This window comes from Charadrius vociferus, unplaced genomic scaffold (genome assembly GCF_000708025.1).
Source record: "Charadrius vociferus isolate BGI_N301 unplaced genomic scaffold, ASM70802v2 scaffold125, whole genome shotgun sequence".
NCBI lineage: Eukaryota > Metazoa > Chordata > Aves > Charadriiformes > Charadriidae > Charadrius > Charadrius vociferus.
The window spans coordinates 856,945-882,534 of NW_009649036.1; the positions used below are offsets into that span (position 1 = coordinate 856,945).

A 25,590-nucleotide genomic window follows, 5' to 3' on the forward strand; every position below is an offset into this window, starting at 1 on the left:
TTCAGGCAAAGCAGAAATATCTCAAAAAAATTCTTTTGTTTCACAGGTGATTCTAATTCTCAGTACTTGAACCAAGAAACATATATATACTTGCCAGAGTAGCTTTCTTTAAGGCATCCCTTTTGTGTCTTCACACTCCCTCTCAGAACCACAATTGCTGTGTATTATCCCCTTGCACAAGTGTTCTATTTCAAGCAGAAATATCTTTGCATATCTGATTTGAAGATTTACCTATAATATCCCACTTTGCAATCCAATTTCAAGACAACCAGCCTTCCAATCCCATTAATTAAATGTTATACTGAGTACTGATCCCTGTACCAGAGGGAGGACTCTTTTGATTTAAAGTCAGGGAATCAAAGGCCATAAGAAAACATGATGCTAGAACTCAACAACCTCAGCTACAGATGTAGGTTCAGGAATAAGGCTGATGCTTAATTAGAAAATGAAATAAAATTTAAAAAAAAAAAGACAAATAATTCAGATTCAAAAATTCACAGGTTCTAAAGCCAAAAGGACTATTACAACAATGTAATCTGACTTCCTGCATAAATAGAGGTCAAACAGTAACTTAGGCAAAAACCCTATTGCCTCTCTTTACACAATAGGATCTATTTTAGAAGGATTCAAGAACAGGAAAATGTTTCACAGTACTACATAACTTGTCACAACTAATATTTACTCTCCCAGTCAAAACGTGCACCTTTTTACTAATTTGAATTTCTCTATCTTCAGCTTTCAAAACAGGATTTTATGTCTTTTCCTGAAAGACAAAGTTCAGAATAGTTTTGGAATTTAACAGTTGTCCAATTCTTAGACCATTTCACACATGTTCCACTGATTTTTTTTTGTATAGTGACTATTTTTGAAGTACAGATGGGATTATCTATAATAAACAACATTTGAAATAATGACATAAATCAAAAAGATTTTTAAATTGATAGTAAATTGCAAGAAAACACCACAAATTCTCCAAATAGGCAGCAACAACAAATAATATATAGCTAACAAAGTAACTGACAGAAAAAAAAAAGAAAAAAAATCATTAATTGTGAGATGTTTGTAGTTACTCATAAGAGTTGAACAGTGCATAAAACAAAAGATGGTGTTTGCATTATTAACACTATGCTATGTTTTCATGGTGGTACGTAATCTTACTGGGAGACCAATCATGTCTGGAACACACAGCAGCATAGAAAATAATCCCTAGTGAAACAGATTATTGCCTGAACAGACAAGACCATAGGTCAGGAAGCATTATTACCCTTATTTTACTAGAGGAACAGAATGTGTAAAGTTCTCAGAGATGTTTAAGCAGATAAACAGCAGATAAATCTGACTAAGCAGATAAACAGAAGATTAAAAAAATGTAATAAATAGATAAATCCTATTTAACCTGTAAGTAACTTGGGCAGGGCAATGCAAAACATCTGTAGCAGAATCAAAAAACATATAAAATATTAAAAAAAAAATCAGCCTAAATCCTTAACAACAAGGACATTTTTCCAATTATCACAAATCCCTTTTCCTACTCACTTGTTAGTATTCCAGGCTCCCCTTGTTTCTTTCTCATAGTTAAATTTCACATACTAGCAATGGACATATATTTATATAGGCACCTTAACTCTACCCATTTCTGTGAGAAGTAAGCAAGCAAATACCTTCATATGATCTTGCCCATAGAGTCTTTTTCTATCCAGAGACCAAGAACTGTCAGATACACATAAAAAAATTACAGAATTCATCTCACAGGTAACAGACAGCTACATGTTGGATAGAACTATGGCTGGCCTTTACACAGCAAACAAAATAAAAAAAAACCAAGCAGACTGAATAGGAGATCCAAGGCACAAAGAAGGGAAGAAGGGAAAAAGCGGAGGGGAGGGAAGGGGAAGGGAGGGGGAAAAGGGGAAGGGATTCTAAAGAAAAAGGGGAAAACAGAAAACCAGAGAACCTCAAGAGGAAAAAACTGTCTTGGGGAGAAGGGAGGAGAAACAGGAGCAAATGCAGCCCTTCATGTGGAGGCAAAAGAAATGGGAGGAAGAAAAGGGGGGAAACCACTCACTTCACCTTTCTTGCACTTTGAGAGCAGGCAGAACAGAGAACAGTAATACATTCGTAAGAAGAGCAGAAGCAGTCAATACATTCCCAGCTCTGGGAAAGAAAGAGAAAGTCAGCAAACACTGGCACACTGACTGGAGATGAAGAGAAATAGGTTTGCAGGCAGAAGGATAAAAAAGCAAGAGGTACGCAGAGTAATTGGCATAAGGAATAGGAGCTTACTAAAGAGCTTGGAAGATGACCCTAACCAGAGGGTCCTGGGAGGTAAAGAAGGTATGTACAGTCAGTTCAGTTACAGAGGTAATAGAATACATAGCCTTGGGGTCATCTGAATGGCCCAATGTGCTAGCATTTTCACTGCCTGTCCGCCTAGTAAGCAGTGAATGAGATGGAGTCCAGAGGACCTATGCTTCCATACCTTCGGAAAGCTTCTCCAACCTAGACCTAAACCTACAGAAAAATCCTAAATCACACCAAACCTGTCCTGCTGCAGAGGAAGCCTTTTGGAACCGGTCAGCATCGTCCCCTGAACACCCTGACATGCAACCAATCTGCTCCCCACGCCACTCTCAGGGCCACTTCTGCTCTGCCAACATTTGTCCAACCGAGGAATGACATATGGAGTCTTGAGAAGTTAACCTGGCTCTCCTACAGGGCAGAATGGTTATTCATTGATGATTTAAGTGCTCTCCTCCAGGCAATGGACGACTTAGTACCTTGTCAAGAGGTAAAACACATTGGTTTAACAGGTCTAGTGGAAAGCAATTCTTTCCTATTCAAAAAACGTACCTATGTTCCTGCCAGTGTAAATTCTGACTAACCTTAAGCTATTGTAGCCCATCTTAATAAAAGTCTGCTCGGAAAAATACACTCAATATTTGGTCAATGATTAATGGCACTACCTGGCCCTAGTGAAGCACTGTTCATTAGCAGACCTCGTAAGTGCTTCGTAAGACACTGATATCAATATCCTGCAAATTAAAGGGAAACTGAGGCACATCATAGTGAAATCATTTGCTAAGATCACCCAGGATGCTCCTCATATAACCTATGAAAGAGTCAAATCTTCCTCAGTCTCAGCACTGTGACTCCACTGCTACAAGAAAGGAAGGTAGAACATGTCAGTAAAGCAACTGACATCATCTACCTGGACTTGTGCAAAGCATTTGACACCGTCCCACATGACATCTTTGTCTCTAAATTGGAGAGACATGGATTTGATGGATGGAACACTCAGTGAATAAGAAATTGGCTGGATGGTCACACTCAAAGAATTGCAGTCAACGGCTCGATGTCCAAGTGGCAAGCAGTGACAAGCAGCATTCCTCAGCAGCCGGTACTGGGACCCGTACTGTTTAACATTTTTGTCAGCGACATGGACAGTGGGATTGAGTGCATCCTCAGCAAGTTTGCCAACGACACCAAGCTGTGTGGCACGGTCGACCAGCTACAGGGAATGAATGCCATAGAGAGGGACCTGGACAGGCTTTAGAAGTGGCCTTCTGCCAACCTCATGAAGTTCAACAAGGCCAAGTACAAGGGTCAAGGCACCTGGGTCAAGGCAAATCCAAGTACAAACACAAGCTGAGCGGAGAATGGATTGAGATCAGCCCTGAGGATAAGGAATTGGGGGTGTTGGTTGATGAAAAGCTCAACGGGAGCCAGCAACGTGCTCTTGCAGCCTAGAAAGCCAACCGTATCCTGGGCGGCATCAAAAGAAGCGTGGCCAGCAGGTCAAGGGAGGGGATTCTGCCCCTCTACTTCACTCTTGTGAGACCCCACTTGGAACATTGCTTCCAGCTCTGAGTCCCCCAACATAAGAAGGGCATGGACCTGTTGGAGCAAGTCCAGAGGAGGGCCATGAAGATGATCAGAGGGCTGAAGCACCTCTCCTATGAAGACAGGCTAAGAGAATTGGGGTTGTTCAGCTTGATGAAGAGAAGACTCTGGGGAGACCATATAGCAGCCTTCCAGTACCTAAAGGGGGCCTACAGGAAAGATGGGGAGGGACTTTTTATCCAGAAGTGTAGTGACAGGATGAGGGGTAATGGTTTTAAACTGGAAGAGGGTAGATTTAGAGTAGATATTAGGAAGAATTTTTTCACTATGAGAGTGGTGAGACCCTGGAACAGGTTGCCCAGGGAAGTTGTGGATGCCCCATCCCTGGAGGTGTTCAATGCCAGGCTAGATGGGGCTTTGAGCAACATGGTATAGTGCCCATGTGTGTCTCTGCCCATGGCAGGGGGCTTGGAATTAGATGATCTTTAAGGTCCCTTCCAACTCAAACCCTTCTATTATTCTATGAACATGTTGGCTACTCCATAGAAATTAACTGCACACAGAGTCCTTTTCTGCAAAGTGCTCTTGGGAAAAGCCATGCTTATGGGCAATTAGCCAACATTGGCTGAAGTGCTGTAAGTTTATGCTCTTCCCTTCCCTGAAGAAACTTGTTTGCACACTCACACCGTAGTAAAGACCATCCATAACTAGAATTAGGAGCAAAATTCCTTTTTATGTGAGCTGAACTTGTCTTCAAAATCTACAAAATGCAGAGTCACAGTTAAGGCATTCATGTCTAATTCTCTTCATGTCAACATAAAATAACACGATTGCAACCTTGATCTTAGATTAAATTAAACTAATTTTTCAAGACCCACTTCTATATTTTTTGATCCTGTGGCATCACTACATGTCACAATTACTCTAAGTTAATTTAATTCTCTGACTTATTGCATGATCCAATTGAATTATACCTGAATTGTTACATTAATTGTTTCATTTGCAACTTGCATCCTGTAGTCATTTCTAATACAAAAGAAAGTACCAAACGGAATTTTTTTTAACAGGAAAAAAAGGTAAATCTTATGTATGAACCCACAAAAATATGACTACTGCATACAACACAGTACTGTTATACAACCACACAGGAGGAGATACACCTGACTCAATGCAGGTATCTGTAGCATCTGCATCTACAATTACTTTAGTTCTTTAGACTTCCTTTAGAGTCAATGGACAGCACCAGTCACTTCTGGGTGCACTTTATCTCATCTTAAAGTAGACCTCCAAACAGATCGGGAGAATTGTACCCTAAAAGCACCCATCACTTGTAATTCACTCCAAAAGTAGCCTTGGGTGACTAGCTCATATGTCCATATCTATGCTGCAGACATCTAAAGTGAGGTGAGATGAATTCAATTTCATTGTCCAAAAAGGCCGTACAGAGACTGATTCCCCACTCTGTTACAAAAGTTCTGTACTAGTAAGCAGTTTCCAAGAATTTCTGAATTGTGGAGATACAAATCTGGTGTGACACCATCCTTTTCTATATATACTGTCAAATAAAATATATCACATCTGGGTTTTTTCTGCATTGTCATACTTTCATATAAGAAAAGCAGCAAAGGTAGGTAGGTATTCAAGAGGGCACTGAAGAGAGGGCAGTGTGCTTGCTAGCTGAAGGTGGATGTTCTGTACTGAGCAGATAGCAAAGGAAAGCACTTGAAATAATGACCTGGTGAAGCAGTCGCAGTGAAGGGAACAATATGAAAAATCAGTAAACTGGCACACAGGATTATGCAGAACCTAGGAAGCAGGGGCAGGGGGCCGTGTGTGAAGAGATACAAATGAGCTGGAAGCTCATTCAGCATTATCCTTTCAAGGACCAAAAATTATGTTGGTATTCTAAAAAGTGCTCATGAGAGAAAAATTTCACCAACACAAAACAGAAACCGCGAACTACAACTGCCTCTTGTGAGCGTGAAATAATCTACCATTTTATAAATGCGCTGGAGGAAGGAAAGGAGACCACAAAAGGCTGACCCCAAAAAAGCATAGCTCTTCTGTCCTCCTTCCCACCGAAACTTGTCATTTTTTCCTAGAACATCAATTTACTTTTTCTTTTTGGTTCTGCTTTTGTCTGTTTTGTTGCTTTTTTTTTTTTTTCGCTGTAGGATTGAGACTCATCTCACTGAATGCAGGTGCCTACATTTAGCTATCTGATGCTTACTCAGTTGTATAGAGCTGAGCCAGCTGCCTAGATGCCTTTAAAGGCAATGGAGAGCAAAGCAAGCACTACAGCTCATCCTGATGCATGTCATCCAAAGAAATGCATCTAAAATAGGACAGATGAATTATTTTCACTGATGATATAGGGAGGTTAGAGGACTAGTGAATTGCAGGAGTCTACACAGTGAACACCCCAAGTGACATGACGTGAATCCCTCTGAAGATATTTTATCCTGCAACTTACGGAGTAACCTTGGAACTTGTGTAAGGGTAAACAGTGCAAAAACACCTCCCTGAGCTTGCGAAGTCTGAGACAGCATCTTGCAGGCTCACCTATGGATTTATCTTATTTAACACCAAATATCAGGAACAGTAATGACACAGACCTCAATATATCTCTGCTTCACTGAATGTTCACCTTGCCACCCTTGTTTAGGAATGAAAGCTGTTTGTTTTGATTTAGTTCAGAATGATCCCTTTTGTGACATAAATATTAAAATCAGGAAGTATCTTGGTAAGAAAAACACCACTGTGGTATTCAAGGTGTAAGCGGGGAGTGAGGTGCTGAGGAGAGGAGCATTGGACTACCCAACAACAATGACATAACTGTATTTCTTAAAAAAAAAAATAATATGTCAATTTTCCACAACATCTCCACCCATCCATTTTGCTTCTTCTTTTCTCATTTAACAAAAAAAACCACAAACCCAACACTGAATGCAGGTGATTAACATTCTTCTATTGTGCAGCAGTCAGTTCAAAGTCAGTCTTGATTAATATGTAATAGCACCGCTTGCTTTTCCAATACAATGGGACACAGATAGGAGGCCTACAGTTATTTTTCTGTATGCTGGTATCACTGCAATTCAGGATTAGGGTTACTTTCTCTCTAGCAAAAAGAAGTGTGAGTTGTTCTATCCTCTACCTAAATTACACTAGATTTTATTCATATTACTGATAGAGCTATTATTATCAATAATAACTTCCTATAACCACCCTCATTTTCATTGATTAAAACAAGGCTCAGAACACACACAGGCACTCACGAAGGCACCATTCTTTCATAAAGAGTTCCTGATTTAAGATGAGAATCAATATGCAAAGTTTGATGGCTACTAATATATACCTGATATATACTAGTATTCTTTTTTTTAATGAATCAGTCATATTACACGTACATTAAATAGTTCCCTCCCTAAACTATTTACCCTGAGCTATAGGTGAAGTGCCTTGTCAGAGACTTCTTTTAAATCCAGTTGTCTACGAACTCCCCTCAAGAACTTCAACTCGTCAGTGAGACAGAATCTCCCTTTGCAACAGTTATGTCCAGGCAAGACCAACATATTTACCCACATGCTCAGTTATTTTATTCTTTAATAGCCTATAGAGTCCCCACCTTGCCAGAGAAGGAAGTCAAACTCGTCAGCCTATAGCTTGCAGGACTTCCCCTGGAGCCCTTTCTGTACATTACCCCAGCAATTCTCTGGCACAGTGGCCATTTGTAAGAATGCTCTATGTCCCATTGCCAGAAGTTCTGCAGCTCCACATCTGGTTACCTTCAGAAGGTGCAGGTGGATGTGACCCAGTTCTGTTGACTTCCTAACAACTAATTCCACTCTTTTAGTTAGTGTTTCCCATATACCTCCCTGAAATTGATAGTTCCTGCAATCTATCTGTTCCAAAGAATAAACTGAGCGTGGGAATCAACCCATTCTTCGGCAGGAAAGTCCAATACAAATAATTCATTGCACTTCTCTACTATACCCTTAAAAATCTGTGTCCCCCTTTTACACTTTGGCCACAACATGGCCCCTCACCCAATAAGCCAGAGCCATACCTGCTGTATACACTCAAGTCAGAGATGAACTACCTTAGCAGAATCACTTAAGATCCCACAAAAACTTTCAAATTGTGGCTAATATGTTTTGAATAATGGTTGAAATGTATCTTCATGAAACATGCTAGAGAAAGATTTTTTAGAACTGCAAATGTAATACAAGCAGCATACGGGTTGTTTTTTTTTTTCTTAAAAATGTTGAACAGATTTTTCCAGTACTCTGTCAAATAGAAGCCTAAGGGTATCCACAATCAAATGGGTTCTTAAGTAAATAAGTGTAATTTCATTTCAGTTCAAAGTTCCTGAATCCATAATTATTCTTTATTTCTGAAAATCTTAGATAATTCTGTGATTCTAAGTTCATTTCAAATATTAGAAGAGCATGCTACCAAGCACTCATACAAAGAATGCACATTTGCACATTATTTTTGTAACGTAAACACTAGCCAACAACTAATATCCAAGTCACGTTTTCCAAAACAATCATTCTTTGTTGGTACTAAGCAACCACAGCTGGATGCCCCATGAAATTTAGCTTATTGGGAAAAACACAGCATGAATTAAAGTGAAAGAACAATGTACATCAAACATGTAGCAAAAATATGACATTTAAAAAAGAACGCATACATAAAATTAAAACAACAAAATGAAATCTGTTGAATCCTGGAGAAATTTAACACAAAAATATACATGTTGACTAACTCACATCTGCAGAATTTGCTCAAATGTAGATACAGAATAGTGCATATGTGTGTAAATGAATTATTTAAAAACTTGGTGAACTGAGCTGCTGTGTTACAGTGCATGGAGTGCACTGAATTAACTGAATTGGTACCCTCAGCACGTTAAAGAAGAGAAACCAAGAGACAGGAGAAGTCTGGCTGTAATGACTGTTGAGCAACTGGTGTGACCTTAAGCAAATCAATGGGCATCCCTTAGTTCTCCTGTGAGAACTGAAAACTGGTTAACCACTTTTAAATCCAGGTGTTGCATTTAAACTGTGCTCCCTTAAGCAAATACATTCACCATACACTCTTGCTTTTTTCTTTTTTCCCCCAGGAGGAGAAGTCAAACCATTCCTCAGCTCCCACTCAGACTGTCATGATGAAACGTATTTTACCTTTTTCATCTGAACCATCTTTCATAGTATGCAGCTTTACCCTGGTAGTCATGGAACAAAAGTGTCCTGTTCACGCCATCAGTTACAACACGGTACTGTGGCGGGCTCCTCCGGAATTCTTCAGCTGCCTCTATCCAAAATATCTCATCTCTGGGAAGTGCAGAAGTACTCGTTGAGAAATTCTTTTCAGGGAATTAATTAGACTGTATCATGAGTCACCAGCACTAAATCCCTCTTTCATTTTCAAAAACTGAGCACTGTAATACACCAGGCTTGGCTATTTTCTGTATTCTCCAATGGCATCTCCAAATACTACAAGAAAAATGAAGCTTAATGCATGTGAATTTGAAGAACGCGAAGGCTTCCTTATTTGATTAGGATAACAGAATGTATTTGTTTAAATGAGTAAACATGTGCCTATGATTGTCTCCCTGTGGCAGAAATGTAAAATCTTCAAATGAATTCCTAGAGGCTTTCCCTTTGGAAAAACCACATAAAAGCCATGAGAAGTAAGGAAGGAGATAGATATATAGAGACTATGCAGCATACTAGTACAAAATGTGACAATATGAGCCTAATCTTTAAATTCTTGGTCCAGACACCATTTAGTTGCACATGGAAGTACCTCAAACACATAAGCAACCCAACTTAAATTCCAGAGCTCACACACATAAAATTAAACATGTAACTACATATTTGGCTGAATTTGGGTCTGACTGGTTTCTCTGCACTTGGTAATAAATTGTTAAAAAGTAAGGGACTATATTCATTAAAAGGAGCCCAAAAAATCTATTCCTGCTTGATTTTAACAGTATTGACTAGAAAAACAAACTAAAAAAAAAAAAACCAACCTCCAAACCAGTCATTTAATTTATCTTCTTTACTTTTTAAAATAATACAGAATTTCCCATTGATATTTGCTCATCAAGCAGTGCACACCCACAAGTTAATGTGTTATGATACTCGGCAATAAACCCAGGATATATTTTAATAAACAAATTAAACTTACACTACTTTTAAAACTTTACTTACAGCGTGGATGAGCCAATATTTTTAAAATCAGCAAATATACCTATAAACCTGTAATGTACTGTGCTAAATCATCTAAGATGCATAAAGGCATCTTATGTTTTTTTAATAGATTGTAAGGCCATTTATCTGATGCCAAAACATCACTGAAAAAGCAACATTATATTCAAGGAAAGCTTTTCACTGGGAAATCATAATCATTTTCTATTCTGACAAACACAGCTGTTCTAGGGCTGGATAATACCAGGATGGTCAGATGGTAAGATGAGCTTTGGTGAAATGTTTGTCTTAGACATAAATTCTGCTGCAAATTTTAGGAACATGACACAATGAATAAAATTCACGGGTAAATGACCATAACTAATCATCCTCTTCAGGTCGATATTGTCACATCATTTTCCTTGAATAATAAAACTTAGTAGTCGCCTAGATAAAATGCTATTGGGACCCCATTTACAACAGTAGTTTTATTTAGCCATACCACCAAAATGTTCTTACATGTTCTGACACCACCACCAAGGACAAAAGCACGTTATACTTTTTCATTAACTGCTTGTATGAGGAAATCTTCAAGGATGGACGAACACAAGAGGCTGATGATATTATTTACATAGATGGGCCATCATGAGAATTCAAGTAAGTAGCGAACAAACCAGTGGATCTTAAAATCCACTGTATTAAGAATCTCTTGCAATAATACAACTGGCTCCGCAAATCCATGCTTTCCATTAGAAGTAACAGACAAAGAATTTCCCTTTTAAGATGAATACTTACATAAGTAACATCTTTGTTGCTGACATGGACAGTGGGATTGAGTGCACCCTCAGCAAGTTTGCTGACGATACCAAGTTGTGTGGTGCGGTCCACACACCGGAGGGAATGGATGCCATACAGAGGGACCTGGACAGCCTTGAGACGTGGACCCATGCCAACCTCATGAAGTTCAACAAGGCCAAGTGCAAGGTCCTGCACATGATCCAGGGCAATCTCAAGCACAAATACAGGCTGGGTGGAGAACAGATTGAGAGCAGCCCTGAGGAGAAGGACTTGGGGGTATTGGTTGACAAAAAGCTCAACAGGAGCCGGCCGCGTGTGCTCATAGCCCAGAAGGCAAACCATATCCTCGGCTGCATCAAAAGAAGCGTGGCCAGCAGGTCCAGGGAGGTGATTCTGCTCTCGTGAGACCCCACTTGGAGTACTTCATCCAGCTCTGGACATAAGAAGGATCTGGACCTGTTGGACCGAGTCCAGAGGAGAGCCATGGAGATGATCAGAGGGGTGGAGCACCTCTCCTGTGAAGACAGGCTGAGACAGTTGGGGTTGTTCCGCCTGGAGAAGAGAAGGTTCCAGGGAGACCTTATAGTAACTTTCCAGTATCTGAAGGGAGCCTACAAGAAAGCTGGAGAGGCACTTTTTGCATGGACATGTAGTGATATGATGAGGGGTAATGGCTTAAAACTGGAAGAGGGTAGATTTAGATATTAGGAAGAAATTTTTCACTGTGAGGGTGGTGAGACACTGGAACAGGTTGCCCAGAGAACTTGCGGAGGCCCCATCCCTGGAATTGTTCAAGGCCAGGTTGCATGGGGCTGTGAGCAACCTAGTCTAGTTAGAGGTGTCGCTGCCCATGGCAGGGGGCTTGGAACTAGATGATCTTTAAGGTCCCTTCCAACCTGAACCATTCCATGATTCTACAAAGTTTTACAGGGTCACAGTTACTTCACTTTAAAGAGAAAATGCATCATTGTTTTACGAACCAGCTCCACAGAGAATCCAAAAGCAAATTAAATAAAATGAAACTCAAATTTTGTGGTGATTCTCCATTGATGACTACCTTGGGGATCAGTATTATCCGATAGCTATCTATTAATCCAGCCAGTGTGTTTTGTAGTGATATGGCATAGCACTGGGGTTTTTTAACTGGAATATTATGCCATAATAAAACAAGTATTTTAGAAGTCTATGTCTTAACATAATTTATCTTCACCAACCACACATTTAGTCTCATTAAAGATTGAAATCAGGTCTGTTTGGCCAGGTTTGTCTCCATGAAGCATGAAAATTAATATTCCTTTTTTTTTTTTAGTTCAGTAAATACCACTAAGAATCTCAATCCATTTGCCTAAGATTGATTTGCAATTAACTACTATTAAACATGCAATTCTACTTTCTCTCTTTTAATACCTCTTTTCAGCTTCAGAAATTATCCAGTACTTAAACATACCTTTAAAAAACAACAACAACAACAACAAAACAGTGTGGCAGAGGTTGTTCCAGAGAGTTCCCTCTTAAATAGATGTCCTGCAGGCCTCCAGGATCATATTTTGATCAAAATATTGATCATATTTTTATGTCACATTTTTTCCTTTTACTCTATTTCATTACCTCCAGTTTATTTTCTATTTCTAATTCTTACCATTTTTTCCAAGTTACCTTAACACCTGTAATTGTTGCTCTTGTTTTACTGATCTGAACTAGGATGTGTGTCAGCAGAAGTCATCCCTTGCCTTCACAGGAAACTACGTGTGAAGGTTTACAAAGGCACTGCTTTGCCCTTTGTTGAAAATGACTGTCACAAAGTAAAGCCAGAGAAGCAGAAAAGGCAAGTGCATGTCAGGAGCTCTGGTGCATAGGCTGGTACCTCCCCATACACTCATCTTTATCAACACTTTATTTTAAGGCATGGAAACATCTGAGACACAGATGCACTATTCTGTTCTTTCTACTCCAGGTCAGGGAAAGATATATGATAAATGATGGCGGGACACAGTGTCATGTGCCACTACTGCCATTTCTGCTTTGATCGCCTCCTCCAGCCCTTGGGAGCTGCTGTTTGCTGCTCCCTTTAGGTGGGGAACAGGCAGAAGACAGTCTTGTGTCTTCCTGATTGCTCTACCTTGACTGAGCACCCTAGTCCAATGAGCTCTTCTTTAAAATAAAATTATTTTATTAAGATTTGTGCTCCATTTTTATTATTTCCAATCAAACCCATATACAGTTCTCCCCTGTGTGAGGAACGTAACGCTCCTGAAGCACTGTTGGTTTGTACCTGTTTATATACCATACACAGTGGTTTCTATGTTTCTTCTTGAGACAGTACTATCTTAGCATACACTACACAGCATAAGAGGTTAATGACTGTTTGTTTTGAGTCAGGAAAGTGCTCAGATGCCTTAAGAGGTATTTTAAGTATCTTGAAGCACCTGCTTAGTTTTATGCACTAGCATCCACCAGCTGGAGTGGGACAGTCTGCATGCTTTAAGTCAGGCACTCTCGGGGCTGCTCTGAACTTGAACCTAAAGGTTTCACTGACTTGAGTTTTGACAGCTTTCCTATTGGAAGCAGTAACAACCTACCACCTTTTTATCTAAACAGAAAGAGATTATTTCCTTTACAAGATGCTTCCTCTGATACAACGCATTATGAACAAATGGCTCCTGAAAGCACCTTCTGCAATCTGGGTACTGACCTGCTGCACTTGCACGTCATGGAACAGAAACCAGCATCACGCCAATGCGCACCCAGGACTTAACGGCATTCACAGATGACTTCACGGCTAAATTAGTCAGGGAGAACAAAAAGCTCTCCCTTTACAATGTGGTAAAGGAACTGGTTGCAAAGCCACCTGGACTGTATTGTAAGACTTTTAACTAGCTGATGCCATCTTATGTTACTGATTTAGTTATGTGAATAATTTAAAATAAAACTTGTTTTACTATATTTTATTATTTATATGCATTTATATTGTATTTCTTTCACTGTTAATGAGCTGCTCTCAATTCTGTGTGGTCATTTCATAGATGCACAATGTCACAATTTCATTGCACTCATGAACCGAGTGGATTTGACTCTGACACTAATCCTGGTTTTATTAGGCAGAATAGATGTTTTGGGGTTGGAGGTTTTTTCATTTTATTTTGTTATAACAGTGCCAATATCCTTCCCAGTACCGGAGGAAAAGAAGTAAAAAGCACAAAGTTTTTAGACAGCTTTTCCAGTGACTGGAGTTAGCCCTCCTGTTCTTCCACATTCTCGCAGAACACGTTACAATGTAAAGTTTCAGAGAAAATTACACTCAAAAGGATAAGCAAGCCACTGCTTCCAATTTCTTAAATTCTCCTTTGCCAGAACTGTTCTTGCAACATACAGGGAAGCTGAGCATTTTGATTTCTGCAAATTTTTAGTTGAACAGATTTCCTAACACAGAACATTGCCTTTGAGGGGAGGCAGGGAGCATGGTCCCCCTTTATTACTACTAGAGGCATATCATCCTTCCATCACTCAGACACAGAAAGCAGGAAAAAGCATTTTTAAAGAAGCTGCACACAGTTAAGAAGGCAAAGGAAATTACACATGCAAAAGTGTAGGAAATAATGAATTGTTTGCACTACAAAGCCAGGGCCAGTAACTGATCGCACTGCCGAGGTTAATTTTGCTTACAGAGAGGAAAAAAAAGCAATATTCTTCAATGTTCCAGTCATCGTCTTCCTTGGTTTGATTATTGTTTGTCACTTGCCAAGACATATTCTATTGGGGGTACTTTTATACTTACAGTCCATCACACTGGTCTTGCCTGCTCTGATTGCTGCCAGAGTCTTCAACCAGCAGACTTCAAAGCATGCAGCAGGCTGATGGAAACAACTTCAGATATTATCTGGCTCTCTACAGTGTCCTAGGTGCCCTTTCATCCCTTCTCTTATCTGGCCATGACTACTCATCTAGGGCTATGACTCCTTTAGTCCTGCCTGGGATCTCTCTCCCTCGTGCTGTTCTGCGTCTGGCTGCTCCCTTTGAGATGCAGCTGTCTTGTTTCTCCATTTTATTACAGCCGGCTTTTCCTTGCTGATTGTTGCTTCTCATGTTATTCTTGCTGCACTCTCTCCTCCTCTGTTGATGCAGCTCTTCAGGGCTATGATTCCTCCTGTCAGTTATTTCTGGTGTGGAAAGGCTGTCACGCTTTTTGCTTTGATTTAACAATTCTCAGATCCACTCTTGTGTTCAACAGGCTGTATTTCCTACCGCACTTGGGATATAACCACTTTTCCTGTCATCGTGGGAGGACACTATCTCACTTCCAGCTGCACTAGGAAGACATATCCGCTCTCTGATGTAGCTTGAGAGCCTTGAATCATCTATCAGTACTGTTTATTAATGAACTATCACGACTTCCCAATTTTCTCTACATATTTGTGGCCCTAGTGGAGGATGACATGCTCCTATCTGAAGAATGACTAGTATGATGCTTTTGAAAGAGGCAAAACATTACCCTCAACAGCTTAAGTGGAAAAACATTGTGTGTAGCAGGGCTATAGTGGCTGTTTTAGTCTGCTTGTGGGATTACCTGAATACGATTCTGCAGGGGTTTATGTCATGAGATTTCTCAACATGTGCAATCACCACGGACAAGAAAGTGGGAATGAAAAATATATTCAGCTCCGAGGCATTTAAATAGCACAGTTTCAATGGTCATCTCTGAAGTGTATAGAAAGAGAAAGAGGATATCTTTAAAATCACAGCTGAGTGTATAGCAGAGATGGGTACTTCAATGGTGTCTAATTGATTTATGCCATATTGATGACAGTAAAGACAATGAAACGACAATGACATTCTATGACTGTCATTTCACTGAACGAAAATTAGATGGGAGAAAGTTTCATTGTTTCAATATCGTGCAGAAAAATCGTGAAGAGAGAAAAGAGATCACATGGACAATCCAAGGTGCCAGAGGTGTCCAAGGTGGACATTTAAAACAAAAATTAAAAGAGAAGGAAAAAATATCCATTCCAAAATGTAGGGGAAAGATACTGAACGTAGTGCTAAACTGTTTAAAAATGAACATTTTATTTAGGACAGTAGAAATGTCCTTACTGATGTTCCTGATCCAAGTTTACTGGATTAAACAGAAGAATTTCCCCAGAACTTAATACTTGACAGCAGTTTAAAAAATAAGTTGGCAAACAACCAAAAAGTCATCCCAGAAACACGGGCAACAATATCCCTCCAGCAGGGTTCATTGTGTAAGAAGGGCTTTGAGGCACCGGAAAATAATTGAGCACATACCTGACCAGGTAAAGGCCTTGAGTAAAATTTTACAGTTTGGATTTTATTGACATACCATTCATCACAGTATTTACATTGGCAGACACTAGAGAGCTAGAAGGATAGGCAAATGTTCCAGCTACCTAATAAATGAGGCTCTTTACCTAGTTGATTTTAAGTCCAAACTATGCATGCACTCATGCATACAAGGTTACATAGGAATGAAACAATGTAAGATCTACAACATGTTAAATTTTCTCTAATTTGTCCTCTGAAGGAAACAGTGTCAGGTGCTTGGAGAAAGATACAGAAAAGAGCAGCTATGAAGTCAGTCGGGAAAGTTTATTCCTATTAGATATTGCTTGTATCTAAAATAAAAGGATGAATGGGTACACAGAATAGCAGACAGACAAATAATCAGACAGAAAACAAAAAAAAAAATCATGGGTGAAAGAGTGGGTCTTTTAATCTCCTCACCTATGAAAGTGTCTAAGTAAATTCTTCCATTGCCATTCCTCAAGGTGGTTTGCTAGATCTGGTAACTGGGTTCAAAATTTACAGGATCAGTCCCTGACATGAACAAATTCAGTGTCACCTAGGGTTCAACAAAGTTGGCCATCGGAGAATCTGAGTGGAGAGGCTGCCATATCCACTGGGGATGGCCACTGTTACACTAAAAAAGGAACCTTTAAAAGGACAGATACAAGATAGAGATTCTACTCTAATCCTCGCAGAAAACAGAATGATCCTATTAGTCTGCATAAAATAGCTAACAGTATACAGATGTGCCCTACTGTCCTATTTGTCATTTCAATGTAAATGAAAATTACTTAATGTTTGCAAAGTGTTCATAAGATGAGAAGATAAGTGTCAAGTATTACAGTTTGCTGTGTGATATTGCTATTATCATATTAATTAGAAAAAATAATTAGCTTGAAATATGAAGATACTGATGTGAGATAAGCGTCTGAACCTACTGAGGTTCAGCTATCACCAGTAAACATACGATTGAAACATTTAAACAATGAGAATACTTTAGTATGCTAAAAGCTGCTGGCTATCATAGCTTAATTGACCAAGAGTAATATTTTCAAAGTCAGCTAAGGGATTTTTGAAAACGTTACTCGGGCTCTATTTTCTGAAGTATTTTGTGTTTGCATATTACATCCTATACCTATTACATGGACAAATACACACACACTCTCTCATTTGCCCATCCCTAAGCGCATAAGATCATTTCATGGAAGAGGATCAAGTTGAAGTTATTGCTGACTGGGAGTAACCAACGACTCTAAGAGCGGGTACACCTCTTTTTTTAGCCCAGAACGAGCATTGAATAAACTGAAGGCTCAGTAGGCAACTCAGTGCTATGCTGCTGCTGTCTTGTTACAGTCTGATGTTGGGCAGCTAATGATGCAGAAGAGAAGATTATCAAAAGGCAAAGGTGATAGTCAAAAGACTCTTACTACTGAATCGCCAGCAGAGAGATCCAGTACAGCTTTCACAGCAGAAGGCTGCAGGCAGCAGCCTCTGCGTCACACATCAAGTGCGTTCGGTCATGAAATTAAGACACAGTACTAAATGTCATATCATGTAGCAGAGAATCATCATGTGGTATGATGGTAACCACCAGCTTTTGGTCCATATGCTAACAGCGAGCCCAGCCAGATGATGGAGAAGGTGGAAGTGTGCAGCCCTCTCATTCCTGCACAGAAGCTGTTCAGTTCCAAAGCTGGCCAAAAGGCTTTCTAACATTGAAATATAATTTGAAACTGCCTGAATTTAATATGTATTCCTTCACCACCCACAAGGCAGTTGCTCCACTCTCACTGTTCAGCAATGACTTCAGACTTTCCACTAGCCAATACAAAAACTCACATGCATAGAAAAAAAAACCAAACAACCCATTACATTTAACTTTCATACTTGACAAGTTTTCTAGAGGGTTTCAATAGGACAAGGACTACACATCCTTCTCCTTTTTAAAGCATCTAACACAATACAGACACTGCCACAAAATAAATAGTAATAAAAACCACCAAATGTTCTTGCTGAATTCTGTCAGCCTCCCAAGTTTATTTATAACATTTAATAACACTGGATTTGTTAAATGTAATTGGCTAAAATCACTGTAGTACATTCCAAATATATTCCACACAAATTAAAGTTTCCCAGCTAGTAACCACTGTGGCATACGTATTTTCACAATGGTATTAGTTTTACAGATGGAACACGATCTTCTAGTAGCTACTGACATACCTACATATACAGGTAGGCTTAATTAGTCTCACCTTTTTATAGGCGATCCAGTCAAACACCCTGTCAATGTCTGTGGCTTGCTGCACCTCCTGGGATACGGGATGTGAACTGGCCAAACCATCCAGCAACATCACTTCATGTAGGACATCTGTCAGAAATCTCTGCTTTTCCTGAAATACAGCATACGCAGTAATATCGCAGACAAATACACGTTTACAACAATACAGAAACGACACACAGTTATCAGAGGCAGCCTCTATACGACAGTTGACTAAAATCAGACCTTCTGGTCTGAATGTAAGCACCATCGCCTCCTACAATCTTGAACAGGTATATAGAAGAGACAGGAACTAATTCTAGCACCGGGGATCCCTCTGACTTGAGATCTTTTGCTGCAATGAAACTTGACTGAAATTATATTAAAGACTATTAAATGAATCAAAATGTATCTGTAGGTGCAGACTGCAATTCTGATTATGACTATTCACTCACATTTATGAGGAGTGGGGAGAGAGGCAAAATGGCGTAGTCTTCAATCACAAAAATATATGGATGCTACAAATCATAGACCTCATTGCATACACAGGTACAAAAACTTTTGACGGAGATGAGTAAATACTATTATTGCTGCTTTATTTAGTGAGGTTTAAGTCACCTGGCTCTTAGTGCCAAGTTCCCACTGCAGTTCGACATGGACATTGTTGACAGGACAATGAACAGAGCCCACAGCAGTGTTACAGCAGAGGCCTGCATTGTTTTTCATAATTCTGGTATAGAAATCCTTTCTCCTCAAGAGCTTGCATGCTCCACAAACTTTGCAACTCCCATCTGAAGGAAAACATTATTACCTCTCTTTACAAGAGGGACAATAGCTGCATGTAGAAGTTAAATGACATAGTCAAAGTCACAGCTACATCAGAGGCCGGTGCACATACTAATTTGTTTCTATACCTTCTATAAACACGGACTGCAAAACTGCTGCATATTTACTCTGGCAGCAACCTTAATTAAATGTACATGTATACTCTACGAACTGTGCTGCACTCACTTTTACAGTGCAACTAGATGGGACCTTTTCAGCTGAGAAATGACATGCCTTAAAAATTCCTCATATTGCATTCATAAAGAAGTCTCTAATTCCAAAGACTGTGTCAGGAAAGAAGAGCTTCATTTACCTGTTTTTCAAGTCACAAATAAATGCAAAGAGTGAATTAAAATTATGGAAGGGTTAAAAAAGTGTTTTTCACCCTGAAATGACATATTTCAAATTTTATTTAAATTACAACAGTTCTTGAATTAATGTCAAACTAGTGCCATAATATAAAGAAACTCTAGGGAATGCTGCATTTTTTTCAAAAGCCACTTTGATGTCCACAGATAAAATAACCACACAATTACATAATAAATTCTATGTTTAATTTCTTGGGTGGCAAGGTTTTGGTATCAATGTGTTAATTTAAATTATATTTATAAGACAGTTGAAAAGCTTTTCCACTGCTGATCCATCTGGAAATAAACCTTTACGTTAAAATTCATCAGAGCACAAGAAATGTACCTTGAGCTGATTGTATATTCAGGCAATTAAAAACACGGGATGCAGGAAAGCCAATTACCCAACACACTCTTAGTGTTCTCAGCTGGCTGCATGAGGGAAAGGTTTGTGAAGGGAAAAGTAATATCTTGTTCATATTATTGTTCATTTCCAAATTTTTTCAGGCATACGCAGTTAGTAACTGCCCTTTTTTATGGGGAGAAAAAAAAAAAAAGGGGTAGGGAACAAATTATTATGACAGTCTTACCCAGGGGAAAATTGCTGAGGTGTAAATGATTGTCGATGCTTTGGTTACACCTCACTCACATTCCCTATTAGTCAGTAACAGAGCACCAATTTCATCAGAAGTATGGTATGTAACACATACAGGTATGAACACACAGAGGTACAGACCTGCCTCCGAATTCAAGTTTGGATATCACAATGGACAAACAGTTGTGGGAGTGGATTTTTACTCTTTGGAATTACCTCATTAAAGGACACTTGTTAATCACAAATTAATACTTTAAATACAGAACCTGGAATCAAGAAAATCAGCATGTAGGAAACATAACGTGAATCTGTAAGAAGAATACAAAAGATAGAAAAAGGACAGGCTACGCTTTGGTTCTCTGTTTGCTTCTTAGGTTATCTCCTGAAGGGCAGAAAAGGAGCATTTTAAATTTATGATCAATCACTCAAGTTACCATAGCTGAAAAGTCTTCCTTGAAATTTATGGCAGACCGTCACACTGGGATACAACTGAAATAGCTAGTATGCCTCCAAACACATAAACCTGCATTTTAGTGAGAATTAAGAAGGCTTTTGACCTATAAAGCTAACTTTATTGAACTAAAAGCATTTCCAAAACATTCCCACCTTTTCCCTTCAGTACACAGCCTCTGAGAGCAGATTTCAAAAGGAGAGTCAAATATAGTTCCAGGGAGACACAGAGAGAGCAAGAGAAGTTTCCTAGTTGACAGGGGCCTGCAGCTTGAAGAGGTAACAGGAAAGAGAAATGCAGAAAGAAACTAAAACCGCCTTAATTATCTTGAAGAAACACTACTACTCTTAAAGTCCTATCAGCGCCCTAAAGGGAAAAGGCCAACATGTATGACCAAACTGCTTAAACTGATGGAAGAGGGGCTTTCTGCTCCCTAGTTCTTTTACCCTGTGCAGTACGGTGGAATTGATCTGTTTGAACACGATACCTACCGGACTAAAGAAACACCGAGCACAGAAATTGTAAAGAAAATCAATCTTGGAATGTGTTTAATGAGGCCAGCGAGCTGTCAACATGGTAAGTGACAGGTTTGCAGCTAGACATGAAACAATGACTAAATGTTGTTCAGGATGACCCTCGTCTGAGGGGGTTCAACTGCAAGAGAAAAGCCAAAGACTCTGATCTGCCCATAAGGAAAAGAGGGCTTCAGGTGAGTCTTGAGGCTTTGCTTGGAAAGCGTTAGTAGCTGCATATAAGTGCAAGGCTGCGCAGGCCCAGGGCTCTGAGCAGGAGTTGGTATGACAGCAGCAGAAGCCTAGTCTGAAATAAGGACAGAGGTGCTTCCACTCAAATTTGTGCCTTTCTTTAAAGGCAAGTAGGAAGCTCCTCTTGCTCCTTATCTTCCTACTGCCCATTTAGAGTCCTGTCTCTTCATCTCCTCTCCTCAGAGTCTTCTTGAATTGTGGACAGTCAAAGTCTGGGAGACCAGACCTGTGTCGAGAAGAAAAGACATGCCAATTATTTCTTCTTGCTTTCTCTCTTACTCTTGAGCATTCTTCCAGGTGCAGGTACTGAAGTGTTGTTATCAGACGAATGTGCCTTTTGAAGATTTACATTTTCAGATTATTTCCCAAATACTGTGGTCACTAGATTCAAGTACTCATCTCTTCATCGGAATGACTTCTTTTAATCTTGGCCAATGAGACCTTCTCTGTTTGGTACAAGGTTGTCCTGAAAGACTCATTCCCTCTCTGTGCTCTCCCCTCCTTAGCCAACCTTTAAGCATTGTGAAAATTTAAATTTGGGTAAAAGCAGAACAAATGCTATGGGTAGCAGGGTCAGAAACTTTCCAGCTATAGCAATTCTTCCACATTATGGAAATAATCTGGAGACTTTTAAATGTGGATCTGTAGTGTAAATCATTCCATAGCAAAAAGAATCTGGACTAAGCAACTGGCTAACCACAAGGAAGCTTTCTCGTTCTCGTTTATTTTCACCTTGTTCTAGAGAGAAAGGTTTATGGAAAGATAGTGGTCACTCTTTGTGTATTAATCTCCAACAGGACGCCCACCATTCAATTAATCTACCTCTAAATGGAAAGAAAGCAATTGTGAAATAAATTTTTTTGGCAGAAAAGACTGTACCTTCAAGAGCCGTTAAAAATTTATTGTGCATAACAGGATAACAATGATGTAATGGAAAGGGTTTGCTGCTGGTGATTTTATAATATCATATTGAGGCATAATGTAAGAGTACAAGTTAGCATGACAATAATGTAATGCTTAAAGTTAGTCATATAAAAATAATTTCTAAAAATTAATATGGAATAACAGGGAAAAGAATTAAAAGGAAAAAACTGGAAAACATCCAACAGTGAGACAAAAGGAATAGCACAATGAAATCCCAAACTGATAATTAGTATGCAGAAGAGATCAAAGGCCTCAATATTAAAGGCATCGCCTTTGTTCTGGGAAAGCCATTCAAACAGTTTATGGACTGAGAAATCTACATGAATGAAGCTTAATTTTGGTGTGCAAATCTGCAAATAATTTTCCTGACAAACTTGCTGGAAATATCTTCTCCAAAATATAGATCTTTACTAGTCATCAGGAATACAAAGGACATAAGTGATCTCTTATGCCTGACAAAACAAGTATTTGCAAGATGCAATACTTGGGTATATAGGGAAAGTGCACCCTAAGGAAAAAAAATAGGGGCAAATTTTGAAAGCACTCAAAGAACACCAGCAAATACAACACCAGAAGTTCAGTTCTCATACAATATATTTCAGGGTGAAGCTTAACAAACTCCAGAGGAATATCATCTATGAGGAAACCTAAGGCTCAATAAAATACCTTAAGGCCAGAAAAGATCTTCTGTGGGCTAAAAGTAAGTTCTTTCTGTCTACATGCTTATAAATACTAAGTTGTCACAGAGCAGCAAGTCTCCTGAGAACTTGCAAATGAAAACAACATTTCTTTCTCTGTCTCTCTTCCCAACAGTAAATTTTTGTAAATAGCTTGAGCAGCTTACAGATTGCTTTTTTTTTTTTTTTAATTTATTTCTCTATATGTGTACTTCAATTATGTGCATAGTTTGTTGCAGGAGGCTTGCAACACATTCTACATCTATCAGCTCCGAATATGTCACAGTTCCATGTCTACCTTCATCACCCTCTTCTCTGCATTTTTGGCCAAAGTTCTTGCAAAATTTCTGTCCCTGTGCTTGAGAAATTTTGACACTGGCTGACAATTTTTTGTTGTTATAAAGCAACGTAGATATTCTAGGAGTCTGTAGTAAAGGAAGACCAACAACGTCAAGTATCAGGCAGGAGAACTGGATATGTATTTTTCTTTTCAATGAAGTGCTAAACCAGATATTCATGGCCACCCACTTAAGTTGCCAAGCAGATGAATAGATGATTTTGAGTCGTTGCACAATTTCACCAGCTACTTCAACTGCTCCTTCCTCTCACCACTCTGTTTTTCAGGTATAGCTTTGATTTGGTGGTACATCAGATTCATTATGCCAAATGTAGGCCTACAGAATGGGAGGACATGGTACAAAACAGGCAACATTACAAAAGGAAAACAACGCATACTGACCACCAGCACTTAAAAAAAAAAGCCAGTTTCACACTCCAAGATCATGTTTTGTTATCTTTCATGTAGTTTCTTTCACAGAAATAGAGTCGCTAAGCGAACAGATGAACACAGATCCACTGCTTCCTCATGCATTTGTCTCCAGAGCATTTGAAAACATCAGGCAACAAAAGATGACATTTTTATCCTCTAACTCAAACTCCTGTAATCTGTTGAAGAAATTCACCTCACTTCAACAACCAGCAAATAATATTTAAATGAAAAGTGGCTTTGAGATGTGGTTGGTATACTGAGTCAACTTCCAGCAACAACTGCCAGAGATCACCATCAATGAGAATATTTTTTAGGTGCTTTAATATTTGCTGGATGCATTTTGCATGCCTAGACTCTGTATCAGCCTGAAAGTGATAAGATTCAGTAAGCTAAGTCCTGAAGGAACCAAAAATGTTTTGCAGACACACCAAAAAATAATTATCAGCTTGTGCTCCAAGTAACTGCCCGCTGCCCACAATTTTAAAACAGTGGCAGCACTTGAGGACAGCTGAAAATTTGAAAAGCAAAGTCTTTCTGTAAGGATGCCCTCAAATATACAGCTACAGCTTTGCCATTGAACTTGCCATACCAACTATACTTCCTGGTGAAGCGCGTATTCTTCTTTCAGTAGAGCTACCCTGCAGCAAGTCCTTGCCTTGAGGCAAAAGTTGCTATAAAGTTTCTTTCTGATCTCTACTGAAGACAAAGTGGTTACTAATTCAAAATTATGTGAAATTCAGCCAGGTGACTGAAGTTTCTTTCTGAAACCAAAGTTTCATCTAAACCCTGAACTCAGGAGATTTGAACTCACATGACCCAAAAGCTCTCATCATAATGTCATTTTAACTGCTCTCTCAAGATGAGCAGATAATGACATGAAGAAAGAAGAGACACTGACATTCTCCAAACCTGTACTCAATCTTTTGAATAAATGTTTCATCTAAACGTTGATATTAATTTATGTCTGATCTCTAAATGTTAAGAGTTAACTACTTAAAGTTAAGAATTCCAGATGTTAATCCACCTTGCCAGAGCATAAAAAAAAGAAACTTTCTTAAGAAAGACCATGTGGAGATGGAAATTTATTTTCTTAGTTATAGGCTAAATTTAGTATAAGGATTTCTAAACTGGTATACTTAAAAAGGAGTAGTAATTAGCAACCAGAAAATCTTGCAGCTTACCTTTACATATCTCCTTTTTCCTGCCAAAGTCAATTATACGTGAGATTCTAGTTAATTTTACATCGAAGGCTTCCCCCATAGTTGAGTTAAAACAGAAAATCACGCAAGGACTGACTTCACTGAGCAGTTACTGGGGGAAAAGACACTCCATGTGGTATTAATTAAAGGCTTACTTTATACCGGCATGGGGAGCCTTTAACCAAAAAAGAAGAGATGAAAGTAGTTTTAAAAAACGAGAGGCTGAATCTCTCTCAGTGCTGACCCAGCATGATATTATTTATGTTGGGTTAGAAGGATCATTCAGGCTACAGCTCAGATCTGAAATGCCAAAATAACAATGAAATAAATCAAAAAGGCCCACGTCTTAAGTCTACTTCACAACTTATAATGATTTTCTGGGTTTTCTATGAGTCAAACAATGTCTAAAAAAACCTTTATAGATGGGGACAAATGCTTTAGGAGGCAATCTGAGTCAAGGGACATTAAAGATATACATGTGTCTAATGGCCATATTCACTTTTATTATTTCAATCCAGTCAATGAGAAAGATAGGCAATTAAGATCATTTATCAAGAATCTGGGCAGCATGTTGCATGGTGTTCAAAGTACTTAACATAATGAAGTTCAGTTAAATGGTTTCCTATTAACTTTTTTAGGCACAGGTAAT

The 25,590-nt window shown here is 39.0% G+C and overlaps 1 protein-coding gene across 1 annotated transcript in view; it reads right to left on the reverse strand.

Moving 5' to 3' along the window:
- TRHDE (thyrotropin-releasing hormone degrading enzyme) overlaps positions 1 to 25,590 on the reverse strand; it is a 214,268-nt gene that overhangs the window by 93,501 nt on the left and 95,177 nt on the right. Inside the window, exon 5 of the mRNA XM_009887778.1 lies at positions 18,386 to 18,523. Within this exon, the coding sequence (XP_009886080.1) occupies positions 18,386 to 18,523 (138 nt within the window). The remainder of the gene's footprint in view (positions 1 to 18,385; positions 18,524 to 25,590) is intronic.